This window comes from Pygocentrus nattereri, chromosome 24, assembly GCF_015220715.1.
Source record: "Pygocentrus nattereri isolate fPygNat1 chromosome 24, fPygNat1.pri, whole genome shotgun sequence".
NCBI lineage: Eukaryota > Metazoa > Chordata > Actinopteri > Characiformes > Serrasalmidae > Pygocentrus > Pygocentrus nattereri.
The window spans coordinates 5277840-5298998 of NC_051234.1; the positions used below are offsets into that span (position 1 = coordinate 5277840).

A 21159-nucleotide genomic window follows, 5' to 3' on the forward strand; every position below is an offset into this window, starting at 1 on the left:
CAACCTAATCGGGTATAGGCCCTACGATCGTGTAAAATTTCGTGGCTCTAGCTCGAAAACTGTGGGACGAGAAACTGTTTAAATTTTGAGTGTAGAATAATAATAATAATAATAATAATAATAATAAGAAGATTACGAAGAAAAGTAAGTTGGCTTTTTCAAGCCAACTTAATAAGATTACGAAGAACAGTAAGTTGGCTTTTTCAAGCCAACTTAATAATAATAAGATTACGAAGAACAGTAAGTTGGCTTTTTCAAGCCAACTTAACTAGAAGGGGAAAGTTCGTGAACGAACTTTAAGTTGGCTTGAAAAAGCCTGTTAAGTAAGTTAAAACGTTAAATTGGTTGAAACCGGTTGACGGTTGTTGAAATGTTCAACTGGTTGAAACCGGTTGACAGTTGTTGAAATGTTAAAATGGTTGAAACCGGTTGACGGTTGTTGAAATGTTAAAATGGTTGAAACCGGTTGACGGTTGTTGAAATGTTAAAATGGTTGAAACCGGTTGACGGTTGTTGAAATGTTAAAATGGTTGAAACCGGTTGACGGTTGTTGAAATGTTAAAATGGTTGAAACCGGTTGACGGTTGTTGAAATGTTAAATTGGTTGAAACCGGTTGGTAGTTGTTAAAATGATAAAACGGTTAAAAACGGTTGATAGCTGTTGAAATGTTTAAATGGTTGAAAACTGTTGATAGTTGTTGACATGTTGCGAAAAAGTTGTAAAGCAGAAGCTGTAGTATCCGTGATTGATGGTAATTTGTTGCCATGTGCTAATGTGTCAATTTTAGAGCTACTTTAAACTAAGTTCCACTTTACATTTGGTGCTACCTTAAAGAGAGTTCAACCCTAAATTCTGTGCCACCTTAAATTCAGTGCTAGTTTATTTGCAGTTCGACCTTAAGTTCTGTGCCTCCTTAAAAAGGTTCCACCTTAAATTCTGTGCCACCTTAAATTTAGTGCAATGTTAGGGTTAGGGTTCCACTGTAAGGTCTGTGCCATCTTAATTTCATTGCTATGTTGATCAAAGTTCCGCCTTAAATTCTATGCCTCCTTTAATTTTGTGCCTTGCTAACTGAAGTTCCACCTTAAATTTAGTGCTAGGTTATTTGCAGTTCGACCTTAAGTTCTGTGCCTCCTTAAAAAGGTTCCACCTTAAACAGTGTGCCACCTTAAATTTAGTGCAATGTCATTTCATGTTCCACTGTAAGCTCTGTGCCATGTTAATTTCATTGCTATGTTGATTAAAGTTCCATCTTAAATTCTGTGCCTCCTTTAATTTTGTGCCTTGTTATCTGAAGTTCCACCTTAAATTTAGTGCTAGGTTAATTGCAGTTCCACCTTAAAGTCTGTGTCACCTTAAAAGAAGTTCCACCTTAAGTTGTGTGCCACCTTAATTTTGTTTCTATGTTAATTAACGTTCCACCTTAAACACTGTGCCATATTTAGTGCTATGTTAATAGCAGTTCCACCTTAATTTTTTTGCTATATTAATTGAGGTCTCACCTTAAAGTTAGTGACAAGTTAATAGCCGTTCCACCTCTAACATAGCGCTACCTTAACTGAAGTTCCACCTTAAATTTAGTGCTAGGTTATTTGCAGTTCCACCTTAAAGTCTGTTCCACTTTAAATTTAGTGCAATGTAATTTCAAGTTCCACTGTAAGCTCTGTGCCATGTTAATTTCATTGCTATGTTGATTAAAGTTCCGCCTTAAATTCTGTGCCTCCTTTAATTTTGTGCCATGTTAACTGAAGTTCCACCTTAAATTTAGTGCTAGGTTAATTGCAGTTCCACCTTAAAGTCTGTGTCACCTTAAAAGAAGTTCCACCTTAAGTTGTGTGCCACCTTAATTTTGTTTCTATGTTAATTAACGTTCCACCTTAAACACTGTGCCATATTTAGTGCTATGTTAATAGCAGTTCCACCTTAATTTTTTTGCTATATTAATTGTGGTCTCACCTTAAAGTTAGTGACAAGTTAATAGCCATTCCACCTTTAACATAGCGCTACCTTAACTGAAGTTCCACCTTAAATTTATTGTTATGCTATTGTTAGGTCCACCTTAAATTGAAGTTCCACCTTAAAATTCTGTGCTGTCTTGGTGCAATTCCACCTTAAAAGCAGTTAACCCTTAACAGAGCTGCTGAGAATAAGGCTGGGAACTGGTGAGACATTGAGCTCCGTGCGTGGTTTGGACCTGTTGTGTGAGACAACGATGCATTGTGACATCATGTCTGGCAGTCTGCCAACAGCCTCCCCATTCATTCCCTATGGGGAAAAAATTCCACTTTGAACATTAATATTCCGGAAACCGTACGTCGGATCGCTTAGAAAAGCACAAGCAACCTAATCGGGTATAGGCCCTACGATCCTGTAAAATTTCGTGGCTCTAGCTCGAAAACTGTGGGACGAGAAACATTTTAAATTTTTGAGCGTAGAATAATAATAATAATAATAATAATAATAATAAGAAGATTACGAAGAACAGTAAGTTGGCTTTTTCAAGCCAACTTAATAATAATAATAATAATAATAATAATAATAAGAAGATTACGAAGAACAGTAAGTTGGCTTTTTCAAGCCAACTTAATAATAATAAGATTACGAAGAACAGTAAGTTGGCTTTTTCAAGCCAACTTAATAATAATAATAATAATAAGATTACGAAGAACAGTAAGTTGGCTTTTTCAAGCCAACTTAATAATAATAATAATAAGAAGATTACGAAGAACAGTAAGTTGGCTTTTTCAAGCCAACTTAATAATAATAATAATAATAAGATTACGAAGAACAGTAAGTTGGCTTTTTCAAGCCAACTTAATAATAATAAGAAGAAGATTACGAAGAACAGTAAGTTGGCTTTTTCAAGCCAACTTAATAATAATAATAAGAAGATTACGAAGAACAGTAAGTTGGCTTTTTCAAGCCAACTTAATAATAATAAGAAGATTACGAAGAACAGTAAGTTGGCTTTTTCAAGCCAACTTAATAACTATACTTGATTTATAGACATACCGGCTTGCTGCCGTCACCACTGACTCACTTAGTGAGTGTTAGTGTTAGTGAAGTCTGGCAACCCGCGCAGATGGAAGCTCACTAATAACAGCATTTATATACATACAGTATCATAACGAAGCAATGAGTGAACGAACATTCAGTGAAGCAAACTCCCCGTTACTCGTTATAAACAAGCCGTTGTGTGCGCCGCTGCTTACCTCCGCTGCTCTCTGTCAGAGAAGAAGTGTCCAAAAGGGCACGTGCTTAAATTTCCCGGCTTGTACTGCAGCCCGGAGAACCAGTTGATTTCATCATTTGCATCGGCCAATCATATAACAGATGGACGGTCAAGCGATACATCTTGTGCATGAGCCAATGGTTTGAGGGAAAATATATATATTCCTTAATTAGTTATTGCTTAATTAGTTTGTACTTAATTGTTTTAATGTATCTTTACTGAATTCTTTCTATTTTGGGCGACGTTTTACTTTAACTCCACCACATTTCAGGCACATATCTTATTTTTTACTCCACTCCACTGTGTGAAATCTGTCGTCCCTGTTGGTTTATGTGTTCATGCTTGTATGTACATACTTAGGCTTCTTTGGCAGGTCAAGACGGGGTTCATGTAAACACTGACTGACCATCTCACATAAAGGCATTAGTGAGCTGATGGAACATGTTCTTCCTGACTTTGTGGGTAAAACCATGAACACAGCAGAAATATGTGCAGTTGTGCAGTTCTGACAGACTTTTTTCTGAGTTTAGACAAACACTGTAACCCCGCCTAAACTCTACTTGTTCACAGAAAGTTATTCCATGGCCACTGGGTTCCTGATGGAAACTGCTGGCCTTCAGTGTTTTGAGCCTGTGATCATTTTAGGCGTCCGATCTGCAGAATTTCCCCATCTCGCGTCATCTAGATTACACGGTAACGTTTGGCTGCTTCTGCTGAGCGATATTGTCACTTAATCCTTAAGGCCATATAACCCTTGTGTGGTGTTGATGTGTTTGTTACTCCGTGGTCTGGTGCACCCACCACATTATTGTTTTTAAATCAATACAGCCATAACAATTTCTGTAAAAACAGCAGATGTTTAAAACATCACAAGTGGCTGGTGTAGGGTTCTCCTTTAGCAGCTGTAGCCAATCAGCAGCCTGTCCACATTGTCCACCCTCACACACATGCACACACATATACAAACACATACACACACACACACACACATACACCCACACTAACAGAAGGCCATGTAGGAGGAGAACAGAGTAAAGGGACACCGTACCTCCACACTTTTATTCGCTGCAGGTTCATCCAACAGCTCATGAAATATAAGCGTGCATGTCATGAACAGTGAAGACACTGAAAATGTGTTATTTTATGTTCTTCACAGAAAATGAGCAAAAACCAAGGAATCTGAGGTTAAAATAATAATAAATCACATCATTGTTTATTTTGGTAAACACTGAAAATGGGTCCCACAAATCTGAACACCACACAAGGGTTAAAGAACCTAGTTGTTGAAAAAGTCATAGAACCCATTAAAAGTGTCTGTCGGTTCCTGGTGGTTTTGATGGTTCTTGATGGGTTGATATCACAGTGTATGGGATTCAAATCATTTAATCAGGTGTTCTGGGACAGGCCGGCGGTGCAGGTCAGACCAAGTGCAGGTCTGCAGACTGAACCTCAGATTGGCTAATACAGAAAATGACTGACAGCTCCTTCTAATCTGCGGTTGGCCAGTGCAAAATGTGATTGACGGCCGAGAGAAGGTATTTAATTGGTTGAGGCAAAAAATGATTGACAGATTAGCGGTGCTAAAATGTCTTATGATATCCTGTGTTGAGGAAATGATCGCTTTATTTTACATTAAAAATGTTAAAGCATTTATAAAGCATGATTTTGCTCAAAAGCTCCATATCAACCCATTCATTTTGGACTCAATCAGGGGCGCCCTCTAGCGTTGCAGAGAGCGGTGGTTCTCTGTTCTCTGCGTCGGCGCACGCGATATAGAGTCCTATGGATAAGCTTAAATCTTTATTCTAAAATATAATTAAATCTTTATATTTAAATATATATTTCTTGGCATTAATTCACTAATTAGCTTTCATTTTTTCTGTGTCAAAGCATTAATTATGACATGCTTTTTATAGCTTAGTAGTGTCCTGTTGAAGATAAGATGGAATATACTTAAAGGACGTGGATACACTACTGTGATGGTAAAATAAGATAAAGAATGAAACATATCAGCATATAAAAAATAAAAGGCGAATTATTCTAATGTATATTTTTGTGGGGGAAACAACAACATTGGGTCGCATACATACATACATACATGCAAACCTGCATTGCCAAAGATTCGTATTAGCAGTTTTAGATCATTAATAATGTAAGAGTTACTCCCGCAACCAGGAAGAGTTTTTTAGCGCAATTTAATAGCGCCGTTTTATTTTTTAATTGCAGTCCCCTCGCTGTACAGTAGGTGGCGGTAGATGCGGGACCCGCTACCCAGTCCACACAGGACGAAGAAAAAGACGAACGAAGACACAGCAGCCAAACATTTAGCTTCAGTTTGGTTTGTTATCTTGTTTGTTTTGTCTTGCGAGGCGTTTTAAAGGTAAATAGTCCGATTATAACTAACCTTACAACCTAGTCCGTCTACCTTTCTGTCAGTCAGGCTTTCGTGTAGTCAGTAATTTCCTAATAGAGCTCTAAGAGTCGGCTAACTGAGCTAGCTGTTTGGCTAGCATGCTGTCTTACCGCAGCTCAGTCCGGCCGGAGCGGGTCAGAAAACACAAAAACTTTGAAACTGAAAGGTTTAGTCTGCAGTGAAGCCTTCATACCAACGTCCTTTTACAGTTACGTTACGTTTTCACCGGTCCGGGTTTGTATGACCCAGTCAGCTAGCTATTACATGCTATTACATACTATTACATGTTATTACATACGATTACATGCTATTACATACTATTACATGGTATGAGTATTTGGGGCAGTCGTGGGCTGGAGGTTAGGGAACTGGCCCTGTGACCGGAAGGTTGTCGGTTCGATCCCCAGTGCCAACAGTCCATGACTGAGGTGTCCTTGAGCAAGACACCTAACCCCCAACTGCTCCCAGGGTGCCGTGGATAGGGCTGCCCACCGCTCCGGTCAAGTGTGCTCACTGCCCCATAGTGTGTGTATTACTATGAGTTAACTGTTAAAGCTTTGAATACGTTATTGCTAAAGTCTGGAAATTAAAAGCAGGGGCTACACAGACTGGGTTTTTATGGAAATGACCTGTGATTGGTTGCCCTGTATTGTGCGTCACAAAAAAAAAACAGTCCTCTCCTTATAACGTTACCACGAATGGACAGGGCTGCTAATAAACAGCCATAACCTTTAAACCTCCTTATTTCTACACTAGTCGTCCATTTTATCATGTCCACTTGCCATATGGGTGCACTTTGTAGTTCACTTTCACCCTGTTCTTCAGTGGTCAGGACCTCCACAGGACCCCCACAGAGCAGGTGTTATTTGGGTTGTGGATCTTTGTCAGCACTGCAGTGATGCAGACTTGGTGGCAGCATATCAGTACAACACACTAACACGCCAGTGTCACTGCAGGGCTGAGATTGGTTCACCACAAAGACTGTGAACAGATGGACTACAGTCTGTTACTCTAGAACTACAAAGTGGAGCTGATAAAATTGGCAGTGAGTGAAGAAACAAGGAGGTGCTTTTAGTGTTATAGCTGATAGGTGTATATTGGTGTATGTAATGTTTTTGTCAAATATATTTGTGTGACTTAGCAAAAACAGTTATGTTTTTGTTAAATTCCGTCATGGTATTTAAACAGTGTTCACATACTGTATCAAACTCAAAACACGAAATAAGCTTAAAAATGTTGATTCCTTCATGTTTTTCCTTGCCGTGGTGGAGTGTGCAATCTTTACAAAGACCAAGGAAAGCAAAAGTCTAGAAAGTTTAAAATAAAAGAGAAATCTGCAACAATTTTTGGAGCCTGGAGAAGGCTGTTGAACGCCTGTACGATTGTTTAGTTAATCTGTCTGAATGCAGTTGGTGTTCATGAGTTTGCCTGTTGTTGTCTCCAGGAGCCTCTCATCATGGCACTGAAGTCGGGTGAAGAGCGCCTTAAAGAGATGGAGGCTGAGATGGCGCTGTGAGTACAGTAATGCTTAAGAACTCTATTATTCTCATCCCTGTTTCTGCAGATATATTACATAAACTAAAAATATGAGTGAGCGTCTTTATATACATGTACTTTACTCTTTACTGAGTGCACTGGATTATGTTGTGCGGTTGGTCATATTTGTCATGCTGATTCCCCTACGCAGGTTTGAGCAGGAGGTTTTAGGGGGTCCTGTAGCTGTGTCTGCTGGGGGACCTCCAGTAGTGGAGGCTGTTCCAGTGGCTCTGGCAGTACCAGCTGTGCCTACTGTACCTATGGTCCGGCCCATCATTGGCACAAACACTTACCAACAGGTATTTGGATTTTAATGAATTGTAACAGTAAATACATTAAACTCAAAACCCTCTGTGGGTTTTATACTTGCCACATAATAAAACAGTTAAGGTGTAAACAAAGTCATTTAAATTGGTTTGATGTGAGATGCTTCATTCTAGAGTAACTGACCAAGTTAGAATTATTCACAGCAGTGGTGATAGGAACCAGACGTCTGAAGAGTTTAATGCCTCTTTAGGGTTCATCACACAGCGTTATTACACAGAATGGTTACGTATGGATTGCCTGATGAAAGAGACGTTGCTTTAAGATAGCTGCGAGATAAGGTTTTTGTCAAAAATGTGTATTTTTTAAACTCATTTATGGTGAAGAGGTACATGCAGGGTGTTGTAAGGTAAGATGCTCAAAGAAAACTATTCTTTTTTTTCTTTTTTTTTCGATTTACTACCATCAATATTACCTGTAATTATAAATAGGACTCAGAAGACCTGTGATGGTTCACTTGATATTTTGGATAGTATATACAGTTGCTATATTTGTGGCCACATCACAAACTCTGGGTCCTGTCACCACCATCTCGGTAAGCTTATCTGCAATGAACTATTTCACATGAAGCCACTCTGAATGACTTTATTTACATCTTAGCAATGTAGTTATGCAGAAATGACCCTTTAAGGTACTTTCAGAGTGAATGGACTTTTCTATACAGTACTCACCCAAAGCAGAATTTCTCTCTCACACCCACAACGCATAAACTTGTCTTTGTGAAAAGGTTTTTCAGGGGAAAAGATGATTTGGGGAAATGGATACTTCAATAATCTGAGATTGTCATGGACATGTCTCTGTTCTTACGTATGTCACAAAAACCAGCCACTCCGTTTAAACAAAAAACAGGTTTTTACTGCATTAGCACACTCGGTGGTCCATGTGAGCAGTATTAGATTTATGATTATTTCATTAACAGCACAAGTAATACAGAATTCAGACGTTGTTAGGCGGTCATAGATGCATGTATATTGTGTACTTTCTGACTGCTTCGAAGGCGTCTCAGCCAATCAGATTTTAAGATAAGATAAAGATAAGATAATCCTTTATTAGTCCCACTGCGGGGAAATTCACAGTATTACAGCGGCAGCAGAGTAACAGGAGTAAGGCACTCAGTAATAGAAATGGGGAACAGTATAAACATTATCAACATTATAAATAATAAAAATTAAAGCTAAATATCTAGACTATTTACAGGAAAATAAGGATAATAATAAAATAAGATAAAATAAGAGTTGCTTATTGTTGCTTAATGTCTGTTGTATTATGACATTTTCTATAATGTGTCAAAAGTATCTGCACAAATTTACTGAACATTTACTGGATGGACGGATGGATGGATATATGTTGTTTTTTTTGTTTTTTTTTTGTTTTTTTAGGTTCAGCAGAGCTTGGAGGCTCGAGCTGCTACCCTGGTTGGTCCCCCACCTCCTACATTTGTTGGTCCAGGTAGGACATGTTTGAAATTTTGCATTGCTATTAGTACTGTTGCAGTATTATATAAAGTACCATTTATAAAACCCTTTTTGTTCTCCTGTGCTTTAGCTGTACCTGCAGTGCGGCCTCCCCCAATGATGAGACCTGCATTTGTTCCACACATCCTACAGAGACCAGGTAACCGGGCTACACAGTTCCTAAACATGATTGTGCAAGTGTGGTTTAAGCTCAGGTTTCTTTATGTATTCTCCATCCATTCTCCAGAGCAAAGCGCAAGTTTTAATCCTATCTGGACCAATCTTAATGCAGATTAATTATGTAGATCATTTTAGTATTATCTTTTGATGTGATGTTCTACAGTGAGACAATGGAAACATTGTTTTCGGCAGCAACAATAAAATGTCATCTTGTCTCTGTGTTTTTTTTTTTGGTTTTTTTTGGTAATTAATTTTTTTTCTTTCAGGGGGCCAAAGAATGCCTATGATGCGTGGCCCGCCTCCACAAGGTATGATGGCGCCTCCTTTGCCCCGACCCCCTCCACCACCACCCATGATGATGGCCCCCCCAATGGCAGGCCCTCCGCAGCACCCAATGGGTCCAGTTGGCCCACCTATGGGACCCATGAACTCAATTTCACCTGTAAGTACCTTTGGTAACACTGTACTTGAGCCCTGCTACATAATACTGACATAACCATGCCACAAAAGTGGTAGATCTCATAGTTTGTTATGGCTTGTCATGACTGATGTTCTTCAGGTATATAAGCATCATGTTACTTTTAGTGGTTATTGTCTTCCAATGTGCTAAGTACACTCTAGTTAGCCGCATGACAATTACTGGCAATAGTAACACGGTGCTATTATATTACTAAACAAAATCTGTCATGACAGCTCATGAAGGCAGACCATGATAAATTAGTGGTCACATGAGTGAACATATCTCCCATTATTTTACTGACCACATTCTTAAACATTAACTATCACTCAGCATTATTTGCCTGTAACCTAGCAACAGCCTCTAGGTGTTGCAAAGACATATAGTGTTTTAACAAAATGTTTTCTCTTTGAGGAGTATGAACAAACTTTCTTGTTAATAGGTTTTCTGTTGTTTCAAGGAAAAATAATCAACAGTCACAAGTGTGCACTTCTAGCACTGAAGATTCATTTACTTTTGTTTACAACAATTACAAATGTTTGCTTTTCGCTTGTAGTAGTGTACACACACACACACACACACACACACACACACACATCCTCTAATCCGCTTTTCCTTCTGGGTTGCGGTGGGAGGGTGCTGGAGCTTATCCCAGCTGTCATTGAGCAGAAGGCAGGATACACCCTGGACAGGTCGCCAGTCCATCACAGGGCAGTTCTTATTAATAAAATGTTAGTACAGCTGACATGATAAACAAGTAAAAAGCTGTAATTAAAATTGTTAGGAGACCATAGCTATAGACCACTGCTTGGCAATATAAGCACAAATGGTTGTTCATCTATGGTGCTGAAGTACTGTAAATCATAAGCATGATGGCCCCAGACTCGTGTCTCAGACGCGGATCTTATTCTAAGTGGGTCGTTCCCGTGTAGCGCTCCCTCTTGTGTTTTTTCACACAAATATCACTACAATTAGCAGCTAACAGTCATGCATTAATTATCACTTATGGAAAACTACTGGAAAAATGTAGGGTAGGCATTGAAAAGTTACTTTTTCTTTCAGCAGGTTGACGCAATGAACCCAGTGGTGTCGGCACCACCTCGACCAGTGACTCAGGCCTCTCAGAAACACACTCCCAGCATTATACAGGCAGCCCCCACTGTTTATACCACGCCTCCTGCCCCAAAGAGACTGGACCTTCGAGCACAGAGACCAACACGCATGGTAAAGATTTCTCGCACATTTACGAGACATTACTGTACAGTGTGTAAGGACTGTCATAAGGCAGCATGTCATGAGAGCACATTAGCATTACTCAAACAGCATTACCAGCTTGTGGCTACTAGCTTTTGATGATATTAGCTGCAATTGCCTTTGTTTAAAGTCAGTGTGAATCATAAATCATGACACTTGAAAACAAGACCTAAATTCTTGAAATGCTCAGTTTTCAGTTACAAGCTTCAAATTAGAGATTCAAAGAATCTTGTCTTCTACAGTATGATTTAATCCTGTCTAACAATCAGGGACATGAACTAACAAAGTCAAAAGGTCAGTTTTGATTTCAGGTTGACCTTAAACCATTCTGGTCAAGCCGTGTCACATCATCATTCAACCCCTCTTTGGTTTTGTCTTCTCAGGAGGAGCTGGTAGTGTTAGAAGCTGAACAGCAGGCAGCTGTGATGGCAGCTGGGCTCCTAGATGCCAAGAAGGACAACGCTGCAGATGACAGCGTCATCGGGCCAAGCATGCCCGAGCCAGAGCCTGTTCACCCAGAGGTACCAAGCATTTATCCAGCTTTAAAATGATAGCCAGTCCAACGCAGCTCTGTTCTCTGTTTAGCAAATTAGCACACCACCTTAGTAGTGAGAAAATATTCATGATTCATAAATTAATATTTTTTCTGGAACAAAGAAGAATGTTTAGCTGTGTGTTTGAGCTCCTAGGTATGTATGTATGTGATTATACACACACCCTCACCAGCCACTTTATTAGGTACAGTTGTTCAGTTGCTTATTAACACAAATAGCAAACAAGCCAACCACACGGCCGCAACTCAGTGCATCTAGGCATGTAGAGGTGGTCAAGACAACCTGCTGAAGTGCAGACCGAGCATCAGAATGGGGAAGAAAGGGGATTTCAGTGACTTTGAACTGTGTATGTATGTGTGTGTGTGTGTGTGTGTGTGTGTGTGTGTGTGTGTGTGTATATATATATATATATATATATATATATATATATATATATATATATATATATATATATATATATATATATATATATATATATTTACACACACACATACAAAGAGAGAGAGAGATGTTTAAATACACAGTGGTATAGTTAAGAATGTATTTTGTTATTATTCTCAGTGTCGTTTCTTGCTTTGCAATATACAAAATCTAATGGGCTACTCCATGTATTTGTTATGAGTATCATTACCAAGATTAACATGTTACAATCCATTTATTGTGTTATAATTTTTTTTCTCTGGTTATTGAATATGATGGTTATGTTTTGTGCCATTTCCTGTGCTTGTGCAGCCAGTAGATGGCAACACAGAGGATAAGAAAAAAGGGAAACAAGAGAAGGTAAAGAAGTGCATCCGAACAGCAGCAGGCACCTCGTGGGAAGACTCTAGCTTAGCAGAATGGGACTCAGGTACAAAATAAATCAATTAAGTATTTAAAGTTCAGTTAATGTCAATTTGTGATGAAACACAAAACAGTTTTAAATGCTCATTTCATGTATTAAAGGAAAAAGGTTTTGCAACACCAGTGTATCACCCATCCCAAATAATTGCCCTCTAAACTTAATAACTGGTTATGCCACCTTTAGCAGAAACACCTTCAACCAAATGCTCCCTATAACTGGAACTCAGCCTTTCACACTGATGTGGAGAAATGTTGGTCCACTAAAAACTTCATTTCGTTCCTTTTACCCCAGTCGTGCTTGAGCTGCAGATTATAAACTGATAATGGGACCTTCTGCAGGATTTTCTAGTAGAGACTCCTAGTCATGGTTCTGTCAGTTATGGCACATTGCCCAGACCCTAAAGCAGCAAAGCATTCTCATGTCATCACACTGTCACCACCATTTTTGGCTGTTGGTAGAAAGTTATGGTTGTGGAATGCTGCGTCTGTCTTTCAAAATTTTCACTTGCTACTCCTCAGTCCTCAGAACATTATTCCAGAAGACTTGGGGCCATCAAGGTGTTTTTTTTTGACAAAAATTTGCATCTCTCCCGTAGATACAATTTTTTGCTGTCTTTTTCGATTCATGAATCATTGAATCATGAATGCTGAATTCTACTGAGGTGAGGGAAGCCTGCAGTTTCTTAGATGTACATCTAAGAAATGTACATTCTTCTTTTGTGTCTTCCTGAATGAGTCAAAGCTGCGCTCATCAAGGAATTTTGGTAGGCTGGACACATCTGAAAAGATTCACTGTGATTTTGGGTCTTGCTTGGGTCTTTACTGAAATCCCAAATGGCTTTTTAACCTCCCCTGGAATAACCTAATGGAGCAGTTGGTGCTGACTAACTTTTTTCCTTCAAAAAGTTTATATTGTCTTCTAACAAAATATAAAATGTAAAACAAGCGTGACAATTATGTAAAAACAAAAGGAATCAGGAGGGAGGCAAATGCTTTTTCATGGCACTGTATCTTCTTGTCTCTTAGTTTTACCTTTCTCTTTCCCTTCTTTCTTTATTTAGATGATTTCAGGATATTCTGTGGAGATCTGGGTAATGAGGTGAACGATGACATCCTGGCGAGAGCATTCAGCCGGTACCCATCATTTCTAAAGGCCAAAGTTGTGCGGGATAAGCGCACTGGGAAAACCAAGGGTTATGGCTTTGTCAGCTTTAAGGACCCCAATGACTACGTGCGTGCCATGAGAGAGATGAACGGTGAGTATAGCTATGTCTCTTTGAATGACATTCATAGAGAGATTAAGCCTAGCATATGAATAAAAAAGAATTTCTGTGGGATCCTGTCTGTCAGCGTAATTAAGTCAAAGTCTAGGTGTTACATGTGTTAAACTGCCCCTTGATGTGCCTAGAAAACTTCAGTGTAACTGTGGCTTGTTGCTTATTATGTTTGCATGTAATTACTATGAAAGGATCTGCCTTTAGGTAAACAGTGATATGTTTTGTTTTGGGTTTTTTTTTCCCAGGAAAATATGTGGGCAGCAGACCCATTAAATTGCGAAAGAGCACATGGAAAGACAGGAACATGGAGGTTGTACGCAAGAAGCAGAAGGAGAAGAAGAAGCTTGGGCTTAGATAATCTCTAGGAGTCTGAACTGAATATGTGTGGTATGAGTGTGAGTGAGTGTTTACTTCCATCTCCTGCTACACACAGACACGACCTCATGTGTGTAAGGAATAAAGGACTTTTGATGTTACAATAACAGCCATGTTGGCAGTTTCTGTGTCAGGAGAGAGGAGAGGATCAGTAACACTTTTTAATCAGTTAAAACACTGACAGGTTTTGGCATTGCCCATGTGGCTACAGCATTTCATCAGTCTCCAGCCTGGCCCATTAAAATGCACTGATGCATCGTCCTTTTGTGTGTTGCAAGTCCTGCAAATTACTTTCTGTTGACTGAAACGGGAATGCAAGAACAGTTTGTCGATATACATAGAATGATTAAATTGCGTGTTTTATTATTTTGTCCCCGTTCTTGCTCATCTCATTACCAGAAACCATTGTGTTCTGTTTTTTACTGTTAGAAAAAGCAGGTTAACAATAATGCAAAATTTTCAATAAACTCAAAACTGTATTTTACATGTTGGCCTGTGAGGTTTCATTGAGCCAAGTGTTCCCTGCACCAGTTAACCCAGTCATCAAAGGAGCTCTCCATACACATCATTGTTTAGAGGGGGAAAAAGTCTGTTAGGTTGGTTCTGAATTTGAATTGCTCCATTCTAGAGAAACCTGCAGAATCAGAACTGAAGCCTTTTAATGTCCCAGAAAGGTACCTCACAAAACGTTTTCATGTAATGGTAATGAATGTTGTATGAGGTACTGTTTTATGATAGTTTTGACTTAAACAGTACTTTAAAAAAAAAAAAAAGTATGGTGGACATACATGCCAGATGCTCTAAGACAAAATAGTCCTGCAATGTAAACCCATGTTGTTTTTACACTTACCGGAAATACAAATATAAAAACACGTTGTTTGAGTGTTTCTGTAACTGCTGATCTTGTAGGATTTTGGCACACAACATTCTCTAGAGCTTTCGCGGAATAATGCAATAAAGAAAAAACATCCAGTGAGTGGCAGTTCTGAGGGCCGAAACGCCCTGCTGATGAAAGAGGTCAACGGCCAGACTGGTTCAAGATGACAGGCTATGGTAACTCGCATTACCGCTCTACAATTTTAGTGAGCAGAAAAGCATTTCAGAATGCATAAGATATTTTGAGGTGAGTGGGCTAGCAGAAGGTCCCTTCGGGTTCCACTTCTGTCAGCCAAGAACAGGAAGCTGAGGCTGCATTGGGGCTCAGGCTCATCAAAACTGGACGGTTGAAGACTGAAAAATGTAGGCTTAGTCTTTCCGCAGAGGTAAGTAACCCGTATGGTCAGAATGTGGCACATGAATCCATGGTGTAAACAGTCCAGGCTGATGGAGGTGGGGTAATGGTGTGAGGAATGTTTTCTTGTCACACTTTGGGCTTATTGATACCAATAACTCATCTCTTGAATGCCACAGCCGATTTGAGGTGCTGACCATGTACATCCGGTCATGGCCACAATTTACCACCATCTAATGGCTACGTCCACCAGGATAAAGCAACATGTCACAAAGAAAGAAATGTCTCAAAGTGGTTTAATGAACATGACAATGAGTTTTGTGTTCTCTGGAGGCAATTCCAGCCACTGGATCCGAATCCAATAGAATATACATATAAAAGCTCAGAAGACACCTGTAAATAAAACAGTTGTACTGGTGTTGACAGGGTGAGCCCTCAGTTCCGATCACAACCATTGAAATAGTCGGAGGAGCTTCCCAATAAATGTGAGCATTAACTTGTTCAAGTATCACCTTGAGTTGTACATCTGATGTTCCACAGAAGCTCTAGAGCTGGACAGGCTTGAATGGTGGTGAGAATAGTCAATGTTCAGGACACCAAATCTGTCCACAAGGTGGCGTTTGAACATTTGATTTTAATGTTTCTCACACCAGAGAAGCCAACAGTTCTTAGCAACAAAGATACATCTTTTAGCAAGTATAATGATTTGCTGAACATATACATATATATGAAGGCTGATGTAATGAAAATGACATATTTGTGAGTGGTAAACCACTCAGATGTTTGGTTCCCCGTCTGGCATGCCTTATGCAGAAGGTCTCCTTTTACAAAGCATCATTTCCTAATTTCAGAGAGACAGTACGTTTCTGCTTCAACATGTAGCCACGGACCCTCTTTCCTGACTGGACTGAAAGCCCTTCATCGTGTTTAGGATGCGGCGGACCCGGACTGGTAGGCTTTTACTTAACAACGAAGATAGAGCCAGCTGCTTATTCGAATTTTCCCGTTCCACCTTAAATGCCTCGGGCGCCCAAATGTAAAATTAACTGCTGCACCATTTAAGGTGGAACGGGAAAATCTGAACAAAAAGCTGGTGAACAGGAAGCCTCGTTTATTGCTTGCTGTTTAAAATGTCTTTCTCGGTTTAACTGGTTTGGGTTCCTTTTTATTTCGCCACACACCGACGCCTGCATCTCTTTATCACTCTACGTGTAGTTTTTCTATTTATATGACTTGCATTTGTAGTTTTAATGGCTTAAGACGCTTTCTACCCGGTTATGTACCTCAGTAAAGTCTCTCAGTCGATGTTCAACTAACAAAATCTGGTGGCATTTCAGATTTTTTCGAGTAAAGGTGACTCTAACTCTAAAAAAAGTACTTTAACTTGAGCGAAACACGACAACACCCATGGAAACGGCGTGAAATAATGGGGTTACTAAAAATGAGTTTCTTGTACTGACCTTAACGCCAGCTAAACTAACCACCTCTCAGAAAGCTAAGGTAAGCAAAGTAGCGTTACGGCTAACTGGCTAACTTACCCTGTTGACGTCAGCAACAGTCAGAAACGTTAAACTGTCTGCGCTTATAGAAAACTCAGAAAACTACAAGCATAAGATTTGAAGGTGGTTGTCTGGATAACACAAGATTCATCAAACGTGGACGTAAAACTAGTTCAGTTGGTCTTCAGCAGACCCGCCTCTGTGATATGGGTGGCGTTGCTGCACATCTGCGTTCTATAACAGTAAAGAACGAATCGGCTCCTTTGAACCGATTCTTTTCGATAAAACGAAAGTCCTAGCAAACTGTAAAATACACGCCGACGTTACGGAATGATTATTAGGCAGTTTTCAGATTTTCTTCCTAATGAAATGTTTGAGATTTAAACCAAGTTATTCAGAGTTGTTTGGTGTGAAATGCTCCGTTCTAGAGGAACTCAGACTCTAGACGAGTCAGAATTGTTTACAGTGGTGATAGGAACCAGACGTCTGAGGAGTTTAATGCCATTTAAAGCTCCCTCACAGAAAAGTACTACCTGAAATGGTTAGGAGTACACCGCCTGATGTCCAAGACTTTGTTTTACAGTAGTTTTTCGACTGTTTTTCGTCTAAAACATATTTTGATCAAAGATATTTTAAATATCTTTAAAAACCTCATTTTTTTGGATTGTAAATAAGATGGCTGTTAATAAGAGGACTCCTGGTTCCTATCACCACGACTGTAAGGACATCTTATGTTTCTCTACAACCGTTTTACATCAAACCACTCTGGATGACTTTGTTTACATCTGAACCCCTGAATTATACAGCAATTTTGAAAAACAGGTGGAATCCCCCTTTAAGCTCAGAAAATCAAAGGTGCAACCTTACACTGTCACATTCCAGCAAATAATTTCTGAACATATGGGAACCTTAAGCAATGTCTAGGGATGGGTTATGGATTACTGACCAGGCTATTGTGGGCACTCCCTAGGGGCTTTTGACTGCTAAGGGTCTCAGAGGGACCATGGGGCTCAAAGTAGCTCAGATACTTGGACAGTCTTTTGCAGATGTGAACATTACATGAACAAATAGCTCTTAAATGTCTACAGAAGACTATGGAAAAAAATAAATACATTTAAGTGATACTTTTTTTTTAATCCCACAAACGGGGAAATTCCACCTCTGCATTTAACCCATCTGTGAAGTGAAAAGCCACACACACACCACATGGCAGTGAGCACACTTGCCCGGAGCAGTGGGCAGCCCTATCCATGGCCCCCGCTAGCCATTGGGGGTTAGGTGTCTTGCTCAAGGACACCTCAGATTATGTGCTGTCAGCGCTAGGGACCCGGCAACCTTCCGGTCACAGGGCCAGTTCCCTAACCTCCAGCCAACGACTGCCCCCATTTATATCTGTACTGAGATTTTTCAGATCTGTATGTTATTCTTTGCAGTATTGATTCGTAGAATGTTGTTGCCATTGAAAGGGGAAGTTTTGATGTGTGTGTGTTAGCATTTACACTTCCGTATATGTAGGACTACTTCTGTTATTGTATTACAACTAGGCTTTTTGATTTTGGCAAGAAATCTTGGTTTAAATCTTACACTAATGTCTTAAAAGCTTACAACATTACTGTTTACGATGCTGGACATTACTAACAAAATGACCCTTATTAGACCCACAACGGGGAAATTTCACCTCTGCATTTAACCCATCCGTGCAGTGAAACACCACACACACTGTCCGCAGCACCCAGGGAGCAGTTGGGGGTTAGGTGTCTTGCTCAAGGACACCTCAGTCACAGACTGTCAGCTCTGGGGATCGAACCAGTGACCTTCCGGTTTTCCGGTTTTCCCTAACCTCCAGCCCACGAATGGTTGAATTCAAAGTCTGAATTCATCGGAAGCAATACATTGAAAAGAAAATCTAATTGAATCAAAAACCTCCAAAACAGACCGAAGCTGCAAACTTATTTTACTGTGAAAGGGGTGCGGAGGAGATATGAATACAGTCGACTTCACTCGCGAATGAGTGAATATTCGCTCGAATGAATCGGTTCGTGGAACCGAATCAATTTTCCCATCACTATTCCAATGCCTCCGCCTCGTGCTGGAGAGGCGCGCGCCTCTGTCTCTTTTGTCCGCCCGGGCTCTTCAGTGGAGCAGCACACTCTGGAAAAGCGGGGGGGGGTTTGTTGGGGAATGTTTGGAGTTATCAAACCAAAGCCAGCGATAAGTGTCTGCCATCCAAAAGTGTCGGTTCTGAAGTACTTATTTTAATGTGTGTGTCGTGTTTGTACCCGTGTGCTGTTCCTGTTCACTGCGAGAGGGTTAGCTCATGTCCCCGCCCCCCCGCATAAGACTATTTGGGGGCCCGCCATAGAAGCCCCAGATCAGTGTTGCCAGATTGGGCGGTTTTACTCCTAGTTGGGCGGATTTGGGTTGGATTTCGTGGGGAGGAAAGCTCTTGACTGGACAAAATTTACATATAAAAAAAAATACACATACATAGTATTAAATTCAGTTGCTTAATGTTACAGATGATGTTACGATAGGCCATGTGTGGCTGCGTGTTCTGTAATATGTTGTCCGGTTGTCCGGATAATCCGGACTGTAGGCAGTTCAGTAGTATTGGGAATGATAACGGCCAGTATTGGGAATGATAACGGCCGTGAACTGTCAGTAGAGTCTATAAACAGTTTTAAACATGTGCATGAGGAATGCAATACCAGCAATATCACTGCTGTTCATTCGCTGCATGGCTTCATGGGTACTATCATTTGTAACGCATCAAAATATTTAATACTCTTTAAACATGTTAAACTGACATAACGGTCAGCGTTTACTATCTACAAATCAAGTAACTTAATAATTATTCAATGTTGATTGTTTATGGGGGCGTTTAGATGACGACAAGGATGCGAAAAAAGTATACGAAGAGTTTGTCGTAGCAGCGATACAATAAACACATTTGGTAAATATCGACAGCGCCATCTAGCGACAGGAAGGCGAACTGTCATCATAACGAACTCGGTTATTGGTGCCGTGTTGGTTAATTGCTGTATTATTCCGTGTTGTGATTAAAACGACATTTGGAGGTGGGGCTTTCTTGCATTCTGGTGGGTTTTGGAAATGTTCTGGCTGGAAACCATAGACGCAATCTGGCAACCCTGCCCCTGATTGCCCCTCATTGGCTCAGGCGTGTACATGGCGAAGATGTGAACGCTCGCTGAGCAGCACACATGGGCTGAGGCATCGGGCTGGAGCGTGGAGAGGCGCACAGCGGGGCTGTGTTTTGCTTTGGGGGAAAAGATCAGACTAGGACCAGGACCTGATCATCATAATCATCATCATGATCATGCTGCCTTGAACCCTCGAACCAGCGTCTGGTCTCGAACCGCCTCCTCCTCCTCCTGCTTCCCTCCTCCCCTCTCTTCTCCTCCTCTCTTCTCCGCTCTTCTCCACGGCGCTTTTCTGAAGAGCACTCGCTGCTCAGTCTCAGTCTTGTCGCGGAGATGAGCGCGCGGCCGCAAGTTCCCCCGCTCATCATCATGTAAGTTAAGGGGGGAGGTCGATTGATGTGGCGGGCCAAAGAAGAAGGAGCTCGAGCAGCAAATCGAGGAGCCTCGGCCAAAAGCAAACCCTGCGAATCGGATTTGAAAACGGAGGTCCTGCTCAGACCCCAGCCCCCTGATCTGGACCTGGATCTCGGAATGGTGGTAAGTTCATGTAAGCCAGCCATCTTCGCCACGATTTTGGTGAATCCGAGTGTCTGAGTGTGCACCTCAACGGAGAATGGTGGGTTGATGTTGGCGTTTGGTGTTGCCTTCAACTTGATTTTTAGCCCAAGTAAGTCAGGCTTGGTTGGCTGCTGCTGTCAGAGGCTTTTCCAGACTGGCTTGGCTGGGATTTGCTATGCTACACAGGGACGCGATCAGTTCCTTCGACTGTGGCTGTCAGTGGGCATTTGACAAAACGCTATTGTCCTTATGGGATGATGAAGGCAATGAACCCCAGGCAATGATCTCCGGTTTGTGCCCCTCCCTTCACACACATACACGAGCTGTGTGTGTGTGTTTGTGTGTGTGCGTGCATTGTTCGCTGACTGGCTTCTCCAGATGATGGACCATTGCATAAAATATCTACATAAAGTGTTTTACACGCACTTCTATAATCTTCTGTACTTCTGGCGTCTATAATAGTTTGCTTTGGCAGTGTTCTAGTGATCTATAGGACATGTGCAGTTCCCTATAGTGACTATAGTATCAGAGTAATGTAGACGATCCTATTGATCATAAGGAAAGTTGATTCCTTTGGCTGTTTGCAAGAGCTTTTGGCACCTTCATACAGGTTTGATGAACTCTGCGCCCACTTCCCTTGCCCACCACCCACGCCCATTGTTTACGATGCTCTGATAATAAGAGCAACCATCTGTAGTAGTAACAAAGGCACCAGCCACTCCGTAAATCTCCCCGAGCTTTAAGGTTGGTGTTCTAGTAAATGAGTGCTCTGGTGTCCTTGGTTGGTTTTAAGGAGCGACTTCTTCTTGT

General features: G+C 40.7%; 2 protein-coding genes across 8 annotated transcripts in view; both read left to right on the forward strand.

Annotated features, from left to right (window-relative positions):
- The first annotated feature begins 5493 nt into the window (after positions 1–5493).
- rbm42 (RNA binding motif protein 42) lies at positions 5494–14384 on the forward strand. The gene is made up of 11 exons (XM_017715680.2): positions 5494–5613; positions 7091–7158; positions 7334–7481; positions 8886–8955; positions 9052–9120; positions 9407–9582; positions 10660–10821; positions 11235–11372; positions 12138–12255; positions 13310–13504; positions 13771–14384. Exons 2-11 carry the CDS (start codon positions 7103–7105, stop codon positions 13881–13883), a joined length of 1245 nt encoding a protein of 414 aa, XP_017571169.1. The 5' UTR covers positions 5494–5613; positions 7091–7102; the 3' UTR covers positions 13884–14384.
- Positions 14385–15923: 1539 nt separating this feature from the next.
- arhgap33 (Rho GTPase activating protein 33) overlaps positions 15924–21159 on the forward strand; it is an 89512-nt gene continuing 84276 nt past the window's right edge. For 2 of the 7 annotated variants that reach the window (XM_037533922.1, XM_037533923.1), the window contains exon 1: positions 20203–20328. Coding sequence is in view for 4 of the 7 variants with exons in the window: in XM_037533920.1 (XP_037389817.1) it covers positions 20188–20328 (141 nt within the window). In the remaining 3 variants the exon portion in view is untranslated. Of the gene's footprint in view, positions 16083–19756; positions 20329–21159 lie in introns of those variants that run through there. The other 5 variants (XM_037533921.1, XM_017715671.2, XM_037533924.1 and 2 more) reach the window with 5 other exon arrangements.

What these genes read in the sequence shown, in the direction of transcription:
- rbm42 (XM_017715680.2), top strand. Translation starts at nt 7,103, where the DNA reads ATGGCACTGAAGTCGGGTGAAGAGCGCCTTAAAGAGATGGAGGCTGAG. An exon ending in CCATGAACTCAATTTCACCT is followed by an intron (nt 9,583 to 10,659) that starts GTAAGTACCTTT and finishes TTTTTCTTTCAG; the next exon opens with CAGGTTGACGCAATGAACCC. An exon ending in CACAGAGACCAACACGCATG is followed by an intron (nt 10,822 to 11,234) that starts GTAAAGATTTCT and finishes TTGTCTTCTCAG; the next exon opens with GAGGAGCTGGTAGTGTTAGA.